General features: G+C 37.6%; 1 protein-coding gene across 2 annotated transcripts in view; it reads left to right on the top strand.

Moving 5' to 3' along the window:
- The window catches only part of slc24a5 (solute carrier family 24 member 5), a 45663-nt gene that overhangs the window by 20956 nt on the left and 11141 nt on the right, over positions 1–13566 (top strand). For both annotated transcript variants that reach the window (XM_062029382.1, XM_062029374.1), the window contains exons 6-7: positions 6503–6786; positions 12494–12700. In XM_062029382.1, the coding sequence (XP_061885366.1) occupies positions 6503–6786; positions 12494–12700 (491 nt within the window). The remainder of the gene's footprint in view (positions 1–6502; positions 6787–12493; positions 12701–13566) is intronic.

The raw sequence follows: 13566 nt of genomic DNA, 5'->3' as shown, positions 1-13566 counted from the left end.
ACCGCACGTCACTGAAAGCTCACAAGTGAAAGTGATATATATATATTTTTTTTTTTGGTGAAATTTTATAAACATTTATTTATAAATTGCAACATTTACAAAAAGTTGAGAAATAATAATCAAAAACCGTACAAAACAGCACCAGGGGGTTGTAAACTCAAAGTAACTAAAATAGAATGCAAAATATATATATATAACAAACAAAGTGCAAAGCCATAGGCTCACACAATTTCAGTAAATAATTTCAATTTAGAACACAGCATCATCGTTTTCACTGCTTTTTGGTTGTTAGAGGTAGAGAGTGTTTTAACATATAGTTCTAATTCTTTTTTAAAGGCACAAAAAACAGGTTGGGTATTGAGAAACTTACATTTATGAATATAAAACTTAGCCAATAGTATAATGAGGTTGCAAAGGTAAAATTAAATTTAATTTTTTTTTTCATACAGTGTAAATCCAAATAGCACATCTTTAAAACAAAGCACAAATTTGTCATGAATATTGTCCAGGATGAAGCGACAGATGCCCTGCCTTAGTGATCGAGTGCTTTCACAAGTCCAAAACCGGTGATAAATAGTCTCTGGATGCATGTTACATAAGGTGCAGGTAACATCGATGTCCTTCTTGTATCTAACCATCACAGTCTTTACAGGGTAATAACCATGAAGGATTTTAAAAGATATCTCTTTGACTTTGTTGGTAAGTAAATACCTGTTAGGAAGGGACCACGTTTTGACCCAGCAGATGTCATTCACAACATTATTCCAGAGCACAATTACATAGGAGACAGACACACAATCATTTTGGAATAAGCTGCAGATTTTTCTGTTATTTTTCTGATCAAAGCAAAGTTTCCCCACAGGAGTGTTAAGTGGATCATTCACAATTTTTACAGCAGAAAGAGGAGATGAGTAAGCCCTATTGTGCTTGCATACAAGAGACCATGCCAGAAGGGCTTGTTTGTGGAAGTTTGAAAGAGCAACAGGAATCCTATCAATGTTGTAGTTATACAATAGCAAAAATTGTAGGCCTCCAAGGTTAGAAAATACATGATGAGAAATGAAGTACCAAATTGAGGTAGGGTCTTTCAAATAGTGTCTTATCCAATTAATCTTGAAGGTGTTGTTTAGTGTAGTGAAATCCAGAAAGTTTAGACCACCCTGATTGTAATTGTTCATTATAACAGATTTCTTAATATAATGAATTTTGTTTTTCCAAGTAAAGTAAGTATTTTGTCAATAGTCTTACATATTTTTTGGTTAACATCTAAAGAAATAGCCGCATACGTAAGCCTGGAGATACCTTCTGCTTTGGAAAGCAAGGTTCTGCCTTTTAAGGATAAATCTATCTATAGCCATTGGTTAAATCTTTTCTTAGTTTTTTTCTACAATTGGAGTAAAGTTCAAGAACTCTGATTTTTAGTGATAAGTATTCCTAGGTAATTAATACTATTCTTAACTGGAATTTTACATATAGACATCATTTCACATCTCTTCACAGCCATTAGTTCACACTTATTCACATTCAGAAGCCAAAGAGAATACATGAATCACATCCAAGCCAAGAGGAATTTGAGAAGAGTCCTTCAAAAAGAGTGTTGTGTCGTCAGCCAGTTGGCTGATAGTTATTTCTCTGTCTAATATAGAGATCCCCTTTAAACGACTAGTTTTTATATGAACCGATAACAATTGGGTGGCTAACAAAAATAAATATGGAGAAATGGGACATCCTTGCCGTATCCCACGTTTTAATTCGAACCTTGGAGATGTACCAGATTTTAGCTTTATCGAGCTATTACCATTGCAGTACAAAGTCTTGATTGTTTTGCGGAAAAAATTGCCTAAGCCAAATTTGTCAAGTGTCTTGAAGATAAATTCATGTTCAATCGAGTCAAAAGCTTTGTAGAAGTCCAAGAAAAGAAGGAAGCCTTCATCATTTATGACCTATGGGTAATCCAGTATTTCAAGTACAAGCCTGATATTATTCGATATGTGCCTCCCTCTCATAAATCCTGACTGTGTTTCATCAATTATGTCATCCAGAACCAATTTTAAACGTTTAGCAAAAATAATAGCTACAATCTTATAGTCATTGTTTAGAAGGCTAATTGGACGCCAATTATCAATGATTAGTAAATCTTTGTTTGGTTTGGGTGTAAGGGTAATGAGGCCTTGTGTTAAAGTTGGAGGAAGGGCACCTGTGTCAATACTTTTACAAAACACTTCTAGTAAGAAGGGAGCTAGCTCTTCTGAAAATATTTTATAGAATTCAGATGTAATACCATCTACTCCAGGAGATTTGTTATTTTTTAAACTATTAATTGATTCCACTACTTCCTTGAGACAGATTGGATGGTCACAGAATACTTGGTCAGCTGTGCTGATTGATTTAGATTCAGTTAAGGCATCCAAAACGAAACAGCATCACTTTCACAGTATTGACTATTGTATAATTTTTTGTAAAATTGAGAACAATAATTTGCAATCTGTTTTGCATATTTGCAAACCAAATCGTTTATTTTCAGTTGATCAATGGTGTTGTTTTGAGCCTGCGATTTTTCTAAACGAAAGAAATACACAGAATTTTGTTTACCTTCCTCCAACCATTGTTTTTAGATCTTACAAAGGCTCCTTCTGCTTTCGATTGATACATTTTGTCTAATTTATTTTGGCTTTCTAAGAGACTTTCTTTTTCTACTGCTGACATATTATCTGGACATATAGAGGATAATGCAGTAATGATGGAAATCACATTTTCTTCCTCAGAAAGCTTATTCTTAGCTAGATTACTGCAATATTTTCTAATAAATTTACGTACCTCATATTTAAGGAGTTCCCAATTACTACAATAATTGTTTTGGGTTTTGGCTTCATTCCAAAAAAATTGAATTAGATCTTTAATCCTCATTTTAACTGCTTCATGACATAAAACCGAACTATTGAGATTCCAGTATGAGCTTTTTGAATGATTGTGAGAGGGATGTAGAGATATGTGAATCTGTATAGCCTTATGATCAGTCAAAGGAGGGGAGAGAATTTTAACAGTAACATTGTTTTGCAGTGAGTTAGAAATTAACCAAATGTCTATTCTAGATTTTCTTGAGCCTGACTTATTAGACCAGGTATAGGATGTCTTATCAGGATGTTTATAACTTCAGGCATCAATTATATCAAGCCTTTGCATTAGTAACTTTAGACTTGAGCTGACACTATTTTGAGAGCCTGGAGGCCATCTATCAAGTGAATTGTCAATGACAGTATTGAAGTCACTTCCTACAAGTATATAAGCATTTGGAAATTTGGCAAGCCAGTGTAGAATTTTATTTTCCACCTCATTAAATAAAATAGTATTGTCAGGCACCGAGTTATATCCATAAATGTTAGCAACTATAAAGTTAGTTTTCTGAATCTCAAAAACCTGACAAATATAATGGCCATTTTTATCATAGTCACCATAATGCAATAAGACTCCTGTAATATTGTTTTTGAGTGTGCCAACTCCACCAGAATACAGTGATGCATGAGAGCAATATATCTCATTACCCCATTGAGATCTCCAAAACTTTACATCATCATTCATACTGTACGTGTGTCTCCTGTAAAAAACATAAATCTGTTTTACATTGTTTAAGAAATAAAAAATAAAACTTTGCGCTTCATGTTCTGCCTTAACCCCCTGGCGTTGAGAGAAACTATAGATAAAGACAAGGTTAACCAAAAATGAATTAGAATTAGAAAATGCTTTGAGTTAGAAACAAAGCAACTAGACGCTGCGGGAACAACATCATATTAATATTCGGAAAAGGGCAAAAAACTGGCTCATGCGTAAGTTGTAACTCCAACCATCCATCCATCCACCTCTTTTAACAAAATAAAGACAAGAGTAAGTTAATGTCTGAAAGGTGTATCTTCAGACTGGAAGAGGGATTTCTTTTTTCTCGATAAATGCCCGACCGCCTACAAAGTAGGCAATTTTCCCTGCCTTGCGAGCTTCATCCACCAGTGGCCATAACTTCATTCTTGCTTCTCTGTGGACTTTACAGAGATCCTCGGTGAAGCACAGCCCGTTGCCTCGCAGGTAAGAGGAATTCTTTGCAGCGGCCCAGACTGCAGCTCTGTGCACCCGGGAGGAAAACTGCAGTAAAACACATCTGTTACCTTTCGGCTTCAACGCGGTGCACGGTGTCGATAACATTCGGGGGCCGTTCAGCATCAGACGGCAGCAGAGCCTGGCAAACTCGGATAATCTCTTCACGTACATCTCTGTCCTCCACACGCTTGGCCACACCATGCAGTCTCAGGTTCCATCGTCTTGAATATCTCTCCATCTCGGTGATGCGTTCTTGAAGTACATTGATTAGCTTCTTGTCCCCCTCCACAGCTAGTTCCAGCCCAGAAACTCTCCCCATAATCTCGCTTATTTGTTTGCAAACTTGTTCCACTTAAGCATTTCCGCTGGCAATTTGAATGGCATTGGCCTGGATCAACTTCTTCAGCTCGTCTGAGCGGGCGTTAATTAACGCGGATAGCGTAGCAACAATGTCACTATTGCCCATTTCATCTTTACCTTTCTTGGTGGGAGGCTACTGGCAGGGAAGGGAAAACTTCTTCATTCATGAGATGCATTTTAATGCTGTCCCCGAGCACTGATGAAATAGTCATGGCAGTTCTCAAATAGCAGGTTTGAAGCTCCGGTTGTAGCGTTATCCGCCATTTTCCTCGCCACACCTTTCCTCGCCACACCTTTCCTTTTCGAGCCAGAAGACGTCGACATAGTTCAAAAGAGCAGCCGTCAAAGTCCAGCCAAATGAAACACAAAATACAATAGGGAAACTATTAAGTCTCTTTTCAATCCTACACGAGCCGTTTTCGCAGGATTATATTCTTTTTATAGATGCTGCTCCCGCAAGTAAGACCGTTCGCGGCGCCATCTTGGATCCTTCTGTGTGAAAGTGATATGTACAATACAAGTATGAGTTTATTGCTCTGTCAGCATCAATTTTTCTGCAAAGATTGAACCCTTTGACATGAATGCCAGGCATCATGTTTGGAGGAAACCAGGCACCACTCATCACCAGGCCAAAACCATCCCTATAGTGAAGCATGGTGGTGGCAGCATCATGCTGTGGGGAGACTAGTCAGGATAGAGGGAATGATGAATGCAGCAATGTACAGAGACATCCTGGATGAAAACCTTCTCCAAGGCGCTCTTGAATTCAGACTGGGGTGACGGTTGATCTTTCAGCAGAACAACGACCCTAAGCACAAAGCCAAGCTATCAAAGGAATGGCTTCAGGACAACTCTGTACATGTACTTGAGTGGCCCAGTCAGAGCTCAGACTTGAATCTAAATGAACATCTCTGGAGAGATCTGAAAGCGCACAGCCAAGCTATCAAAGGAATGGCTTCAGGACAACTCTGTACATGTATTTGAGTGGCCCAGTCAGAGCTCAGACTTGAATCTAAATGAACATGTCTGGAGAGATCTGAAAGCGCACCGACGCTTCCCATCCAACCTGATGAAGCTTGAGAGGTGCTGCAAAGAGAAAGGGGAGAAACTGCCCAAAGATAGGTGTGCCAAGTGTGTGGCATCGTATTCAAAAAGACTTGAGGCTGTAATTGCTGCCAAAGGTGCATCAACAAAGTATTGCTGTGAATACTTGTGATTTCTTAGTTTTTTATTTTTAATGCATTTGCAAAAATTTCTCAAAACACTTTTTCCACATTGTCATCATGCATAATATGCAGTATTGTGTGTAGAATTTTGAGGACAAAAATGTATTCAATTTTGAAATAAGGTCATAACATAAAATGTGGAAAAAATGAAGCGCTGTGATTGTTTCACTGTAAATGTTAGGCATCACAAAACTCATTATTTATGTTGTAATAACTTGCAATTTGTAGATTATCACAAAAATAGAAACATAAATGTGAGGATCTATTTCAATGAATAAAAGACTGATATATCAAAAAGTAGGCCAGAAATCACACATACTTTGTGTTAAAGCTGCCAAAGCAAATTAGTGTAATATCTAATAAATAAATATCTCATTAAAAATGAACTTTATTTTTCTTTGAAAAAAATGTTACAAATGTATATTTTTTCAATTTGTGTGTCTATTCTTACATTTAGAAAGTTAGGTAACCAGTTTCTTTCTTAATTTAAGACACATATTCATAATGTGTTGAAGAATAATCAAAATGAGGTTTTCCGCTGGTTATTAGAAATAAATGTTAATTCATGGCAAAAAATGTCTTCATAAGAAATGGCTAAATATACTTTCTTAAAATAATAATGTTTTTCTCATGTAAAAACTTTTTTTTCCCCTTTTTTAGGAAAAAAATGATAAACAATTGCTTAAAATGGGACTGTTTTTACATTCTTGAAATATTTTTTTGCAGTGCAGAAACAAAACAAAAAAAGCCACATCAACTACAGACAGAAAAAAACTATTCGATCAGTGAGCTTATTTGTGTCTACTGTATGTCTTCTTCTATGCCAGGTACGACGCCGCCATTCTCATTGTGATCTACTGCGTCTACATCATCATTCTGTGCTTTGACATTCGCATCAGTGAGTTTGTCCTGAGCAGAATCAGCCCCTCCTGCGCCTGTCTGGGTAAAGTCTCAGAGGAGAGGAGTGAAACAAGACCTATGATTGGCTGGCAGAGTGAAACCAACCTGAGGGTCCACAGTCGCTCCAGGACAGACAGTGGAATCTTCCAGAATGATTCAGAATACTCCCATCTCTCTCTCAGCTTGCATGGCCTCAATGAAATCCCCGATGGTAAGACGTCCATTTTGCTAATATTGCAGACACATCTCACCTCTTACTGTCGTACAGTACATTCAGCACGTCCAACAGACAACGGATTTGAGTAAGCTGCCGCTATTGTCAAAGCCAAACTTGTATGTATTTTGTCAACGGAGTCAGTTTTTATGCCGGTAAAGAATTTCAGAATCCATAGTCTACTAGAGCTCATTGTCCTCTGTTCAAATTGCGTGCTATCTATGGCTTTCCTTTTTTATGTCTTTGAGTGTTCAGCCTCATTCCTCTGAAAAAGCAAGCCCATTATTACTTTTAAATACTTTGATCACTGTGCAACTTCTCCGAAAATAATACTCATTAATTTTTGTGCTTACCAAGACTAAAAGTAAACAGAGAACATGCTTTTTCCAAAATAATGTACATTGTTTGTCGCCTGCAACTAGCTTGGCGCACGCCAATAACCTACTGAATGCTACGTGTGAAACAGAATAACACATGCTTTGATTCAAACTTACCAATCGGAACACACCAACATGTACCAGGTGATGGCGTTAAAAGTCATGTTTGATCGTGTCACAGCTGCTATCCAGGCTACTGGCCTTCTTTTTAATAGCTTCATAACCCGACTTCCTTCGGCTTTGCTTTCAAGCGGGAAATGAGAAATCAAATCAAATCCATTTTTTTCCTGAAGCGATCAAGACCTTGATACTGGCAGTTAAAGACCTACTGAAACCCACTACTACCGACCATGCATTCTGATAGTTTATATATCAATGATGAAATCTTAACATTGCAACACATGCCAATACGGCCGGGTTAACTTATAAAGTGCAATTTTAAATTTCCCGCTAAACTTACGGTTGAAAACGTCTATGTATGATGACGTATGCGCGTGACGTCAATGGTTGAAGCGGAAGTATTCGGACACAATGTATCCCAATACAAACAGCTCTGTTTTCATCGCAAAATTCCACAGTATTCTGGACATCTGTGTTGGTGAATCTTTTGCAATTTGTTTAATGAACAATGGAGACTGCAAAGAAGAAAGCTGTAGGTGGGATTGGTGTATTAGCGGCTGGCTGCAGCAACACAACCAGGAGGACTTTGAGTTGGATAGCAGACGCGCTATCCGATGCTAGCCGCCGACCGCATCGATGATCGGGTGAAGTCCTTTGTCGCGCCGTCGATCGCTGGAACGCAGGTGAGCACGGGTGTTGATGAGCAGATGAGGGCTGGCGTAGGTGGAGCGCTAATGTTTTTATCATAGCTCTGACGAGGTCCCGTTGCTAAGTTAGCTTCAATGGCGTCGTTAACAACAGCATTGCTAGGCTTTGACAGGCGGCACAGCATTAACCGTGTAGTTACAGGTCCAGTGTTTGGTTCGGTGTCTCCTGATAGTAATATTGTTGATCTTCTGTCTATCCTTCCAGTCAGGGGCTTATTTCTTTTGTTTCTATCTGCATTTAAGCACGATGCTATCACGTTAGCTCCGTAGCTAAAGTACTTCACCGATGTATTGTCGTGGAGATAAAAGTCACTGTGAATGTCCATTTCGCGTTCTCGACTCTCATTTTCAAGAGGATATAGCAGGGGTCACCAACCTTTTTGAAACCAAGGGCTACTTCTTGGGTACTGATTAATGCGAAGGGCTACCAGTTAGATACACACTTAAATAAATTGCCAGAAGTAGCCAATTTGCTCAATTTACCTTTAACTCTGTTATTATTAATAATTAATGATATTTATCTTTGTGGAAACACTGATCATCTTAATGATTCCTCACAATAAATATATATAGAAACAGATAAATATCAATATGCAACACTTTATTTTTATATTTTCTCTAAGTGCACATTTTTCAAATTGAACATTTTCAAATGATCACTTCTAAGACAGTCTTGTGAAATCACAATATCCCATTTTAACTAGCTAGCCACTAACATTTTTTAACAAATCATGAATTACTTTGCACCATGTTTGTACAAATAATAACTCATGTAAAATACAAAAGTAAACTCTCAAATTTTTAAATCATGTCACACTTTGAATTGGACACCAAATCTGTTATCTGTTTCTTTGTCAGTTAGTGGGAAGCCTAGCATTGCATGCTGTTAACTAGTGTGTCGTACTCTGGTGTGTAACTTAACACTGCAACTCGGAGTGAGTCTTGCAGATGTGCATCAGTGAGGCGTGTTCTGTGTTTGTTCTTGATGAAGTTCATGTCAGAAAAGGCTGATTCACAAAGATAAGATTTTCCTCATTGTTTGCGGAACCTTCTTAATCTTTTGGACATATTTTCACAGCAATCTGGCCTTAAGCTTAATTATGATAAATATAAAATGTTAAGGATCGGAAATCTAAAGGGAACGTCCTTTCGAATGGAATGCAAAGTGCCTGTTTTGTGGACAGATGGACCAGTTAACATACTTGGTGTTGTTGTCCCAGAAAATCTGGAAGATCTAGGCTCAGTAAATTATGATAATCGACTAAGAAAGCTGGACAAAATTATGCAATTATGGAAAGGGAAATCCCTAACCTTGTATGGTAAAATGTCTATTGCCAACTCGTTAATTATTCCTCAATTTATTTATTAGTTTTTGTCATTACCAGCTCCATCACAAAACTTTTTTAAGATTTATGAGCGGAGGGTCTTCGATTTTGTCTGGAACGGCAAACCAGAAAAGATTAAAAGAAAGGTTTTGTACAAAGAGTATGAATATGGGGGCCTGAAACTTCTCAACCTTGAAGCTATGTGTCTGTCTTTAAAAGCATCAATTGTTCCAAAGATGTATTTAAACATTGAGTGGTACACAAATGTCCTGTTGGACAAAAAACATGTACTGTATCAAAATAAATTGTATCCTTTTTTACAAGTGATCCCCTCCCAGAGAGTCTGCTGGGAAACATGGCGGGGTTCATAAAGGAAACAATCCACTCATAGTGGTGTTTTCAATTTTATGTGCCAGAAAAAAGAGACGATATTTTGCAGCAGTTAATATGGATGAACTCTAATATTGTAATAGATGGAAAGCCTTTCTTTTGGAAAAATATGTTTGAAAGAGGAATCATTTTTGTCAATGATATTATCAATGAGAATGGTAAAATTATGAAGTATGATGAATTTAGAGCTATGTATGGTGATGCTTGCTCAAGCTTTTCATTTGATCAACTAACTGGAGTAATTGGGAAAAGATGGAAACAAATAATTAATTATGGAACTACTAAATTATTAGTTTGTAAACCTCTAATAAGAAATTCTAGTTGGCAAAAAGGAACTAAAATAAATATAAAAATATATAATTTTTATTTAATAAAGAAATCTTTGAAGGCTGGCTCATACAACACAAATGGAAAATGGGAGGACTTTTTTGACTGCCCGTTGCCATGGGATGCCATATTCAAACTAATCTATAAAACCACTATCGATGTGCAAAATCGTTATTTTCAAATTGAAATTATTTATAACTTCTTACCCACAGGGAAAATGTTAAAATTATGGAATATGACAGAGTCAGATGATTGCCGATTTTGTTGTCAGGAGCCTGAATCCACCCTGCATTTGTTTTGGTATTGTCATATTGTGTCTTTGTTTTGGGTGGAAGTTGAAAAAATGTGTTTAAGGATTGGTGTGTTTATGAAGCTTAATGTGGTTTCTGTTATTTTAGGAGAGTTCATTGACAATCATGATTTAGTCAATTTAATTATAGTACTCGGTAAAATGTTTATTTCTAAGGCCAAAAACAGATATTCACTTAGTATTACTTTCTTTAAAACATTTATTCAGTATTTTCTAATTTTAGAAAGTTACATGGTTGAAAACGATAATGATGCCAAAAAACATTTAAAAAAAGATGAGAAGTCCTCAAAGGCTTATTTTGAAAGTATAAATTTTATAGATTATATGATATCTGTTGTTGTGTTCCCTAATTTGAGTGACCTGGACATAATCTGGACTGTACATAAATGCTTATTTTGAAAATGTAATTTTGTTTATAAATTATATGCAATCTGTTGTGTTCCCTAATTTTTTTCTGTGTACATGAATGAAGGTGTGTGTTGCTGAGTCCGACTTGGACATTATCTGGACTGGGCCTGGTTTAAAAAACCCTTTAAACAAATCTAATTTCATTGACAACCAATCGTCGCTTTCTCGGTCCGAATCGCTCTCGCTGCTGGTGTAAACAATGGGGAAATGTGAGGAGCCCTTCAACCTGTGACGTCACGCTACTTCCGGTACAGGCAAGGCTTTTTTTATCAGCGACCAAAAGTTGCGAACTTTATCATCGATGTTCTCTACTAAATCCTTTCAGCAAAAATATGGCAATATCGCAAAATGATCAAGTATGACACATAGAATGGATCTGCTATCCCTGTTTAAATAAATAAAAATAATTTCAGTAGGCCTTTAAAGGGGAACTGCACTTTTTTTGGAATTGTGCTTATCGTTCACAATCAATATAAGGAATCAAGAACACACGTCTTTTTTTTAAATTACGATTTTAAAGATGATAAAAAAGGCTTGGAAGATGAGGCTAATGGGAGTCAGCGTTGTAGCCTTCAAAGCCCTCTAAAACAACTTCAAAACCATCCAGCAACGTTTTATATACACTCTGCAAGTATATATATAATGTAGTAACAGACATGTCCATAACAATATCTAATATGTTCAATATTTACTGTATTTTGATCAATTCCACGCATTGATTTCCGTTTCCATAGCAGCGCATGTCCAGCAATGTTTGTTCCTACTTCCGGATAAAATATGCGTGTGTGTGTGTCGTAATCATGGAAGACTTAGTAACAAACAAGGAAGACGACTATTTTATGAGGATTCACAACCTCATCTTTTTGAAGTTGAATGAACGGGGGATGAACTGCTGCTTCTAGAAGCCAGCACGAAGAAGAGAGTGAGACGTTGGAGCAGACGGAAGCTGAGAGAGTTAGCTGAAAGTGACTCCAAGCTGCAAAATATGGAATTTGAAGCAATGCTATTTCGACATAAATGGAGTGCTTACCCCAAATAAACCAGACAAAATGTCCCTGGCCAGCTAGACCAAAGAGACAACTGTCCATCGAGTGAGTCACACAAAACATAAAAATGTGGGCTAATACTTTACAGATACTGTAATATGATTGTTCATGTTTGTCAGTCAGTACAGATTGGTGTCCTATCACATTGTGTTGTGCATTATAAACTCAAACGCGTTTGGTGCTGATGTAGAAGCTATCTTATCTCTTTCCGTAGTTAGCTTTTACGGCTAATACCAAAGCACGCCAATGTGTTACTGCAATAGAAAAACAAATCCTCAGTGTTCGCTCTTACAATAACAATGTCGCTACAGCTTGGTTATTATACAGGTTACGAAACGTAAATAAAGTATTTGTGATGGTTTTTGAATGCATTTTCAAAGTGATATAGAGGTAGAATTGATTGCTCCCATTAGCTGCATTGTTAGTTGCCTAGAACAAGCTGATTTTTACATGTTAGAATGCAAAAGAAACGTTGTCTTGTCTCTCATAATGATTGCGAACGATAAGGCAAAATTCAGTTGCAGTTACCCTTTAATGACGCCTCATATTTACACCATGTTTTGAACTTGTTAAAAAACAAAAACAAAACTTGCATTGGGCATTGTAAATAAGTGATTCAGGGTCCAGCAAGACCCACAATGCAGTGTGTTTACACGTCAAGCCCTAAAGGTTCTTTTGTCCAATCTACTTGCAGAACACAAAAGTGTGTTTGCTGTGCCGGAGAGCGACTTCAAAAGGATCCTGTGGGTGTTGTCTTTACCCATCATCACCCTGCTTTTCCTGACCGTCCCCGACTGCCGAAAACGATGGTGGAAGCAATGGTTCGCCATCACCTTCATCATGTCTGCAATCTGGATTTCCAGTTTCACATACACCATGGTGTGGATGGTCACTGTTGTTGGTAAGATGCTGTGTTTTGCACTCCTGAGCTCGGGGTGGAATGAACATGAGAGGAAAGGGGGAGTTGTGGATCACAGCAGGGCTTGGAGCCTGTGAGAGAAATGTTCGAGTAGAATCACATGTCGGTCTGCTGCCTAATTCCTGAGAAGCCATGGTCTCGCAAAGATGAGAGGTGGAGGGGGTTATTGCAGTTCCACTAGGCCATGTGCTGACCCAGCCTCTATAGGCTTACAGACCAGTACACCCGGAGGCAACAGTCATGTGAATACCAGGTTTGCACATAGAACCAAACCCCCAACCCACCCTCACGGGCAGCTTTAGTTATAACTGAAGCTTAGGGGTCAAACTTTCTCATGTGACAGCGCTAGTTGTACTGAAGTATAATGAGATTAGTATCCTGTAGTCCTCAGTGAGGCTTTTAAGTCTAACGAAAGAGTGGACATGAGACTGATAACTGCGTCAGTTGTGTGCGCTGACATTTACTCTATGAACATGACTTGTTCTCATTCGGACCACTTTCAATGCTTGAGATATGCACTGATACCGGTAGTTAAGATTAGAAGAATGTTGGCCTATTTACCTCAGAATAAAATCCTCTCCAGCTGCTACTTTCTTAAAACTTGATGTTTTGTGAAATCACAATTATTGATTGCATTTCACTCAGAAACTGCATTTGAATGCGGTGCAAATCCTAACTGCAAAAAATTAATTTTGATGCCACAGCATATTTTAGCAATTCCAAGATGCCAAAAAATATGCCGACTAGGGTGGTGAGAATTTATGTTTGGTTGACATCAAACGAATATTTAGGGCAAAGATAGTCAAAACAGTTTTGGGGGCCTTAATTCCATTCATTATTATTTTGTA

Source organism: Entelurus aequoreus, linkage group LG02 (genome assembly GCF_033978785.1).
Source record: "Entelurus aequoreus isolate RoL-2023_Sb linkage group LG02, RoL_Eaeq_v1.1, whole genome shotgun sequence".
NCBI lineage: Eukaryota > Metazoa > Chordata > Actinopteri > Syngnathiformes > Syngnathidae > Entelurus > Entelurus aequoreus.
This window is presented reverse-complemented; position numbering and strand designations above follow the sequence as displayed.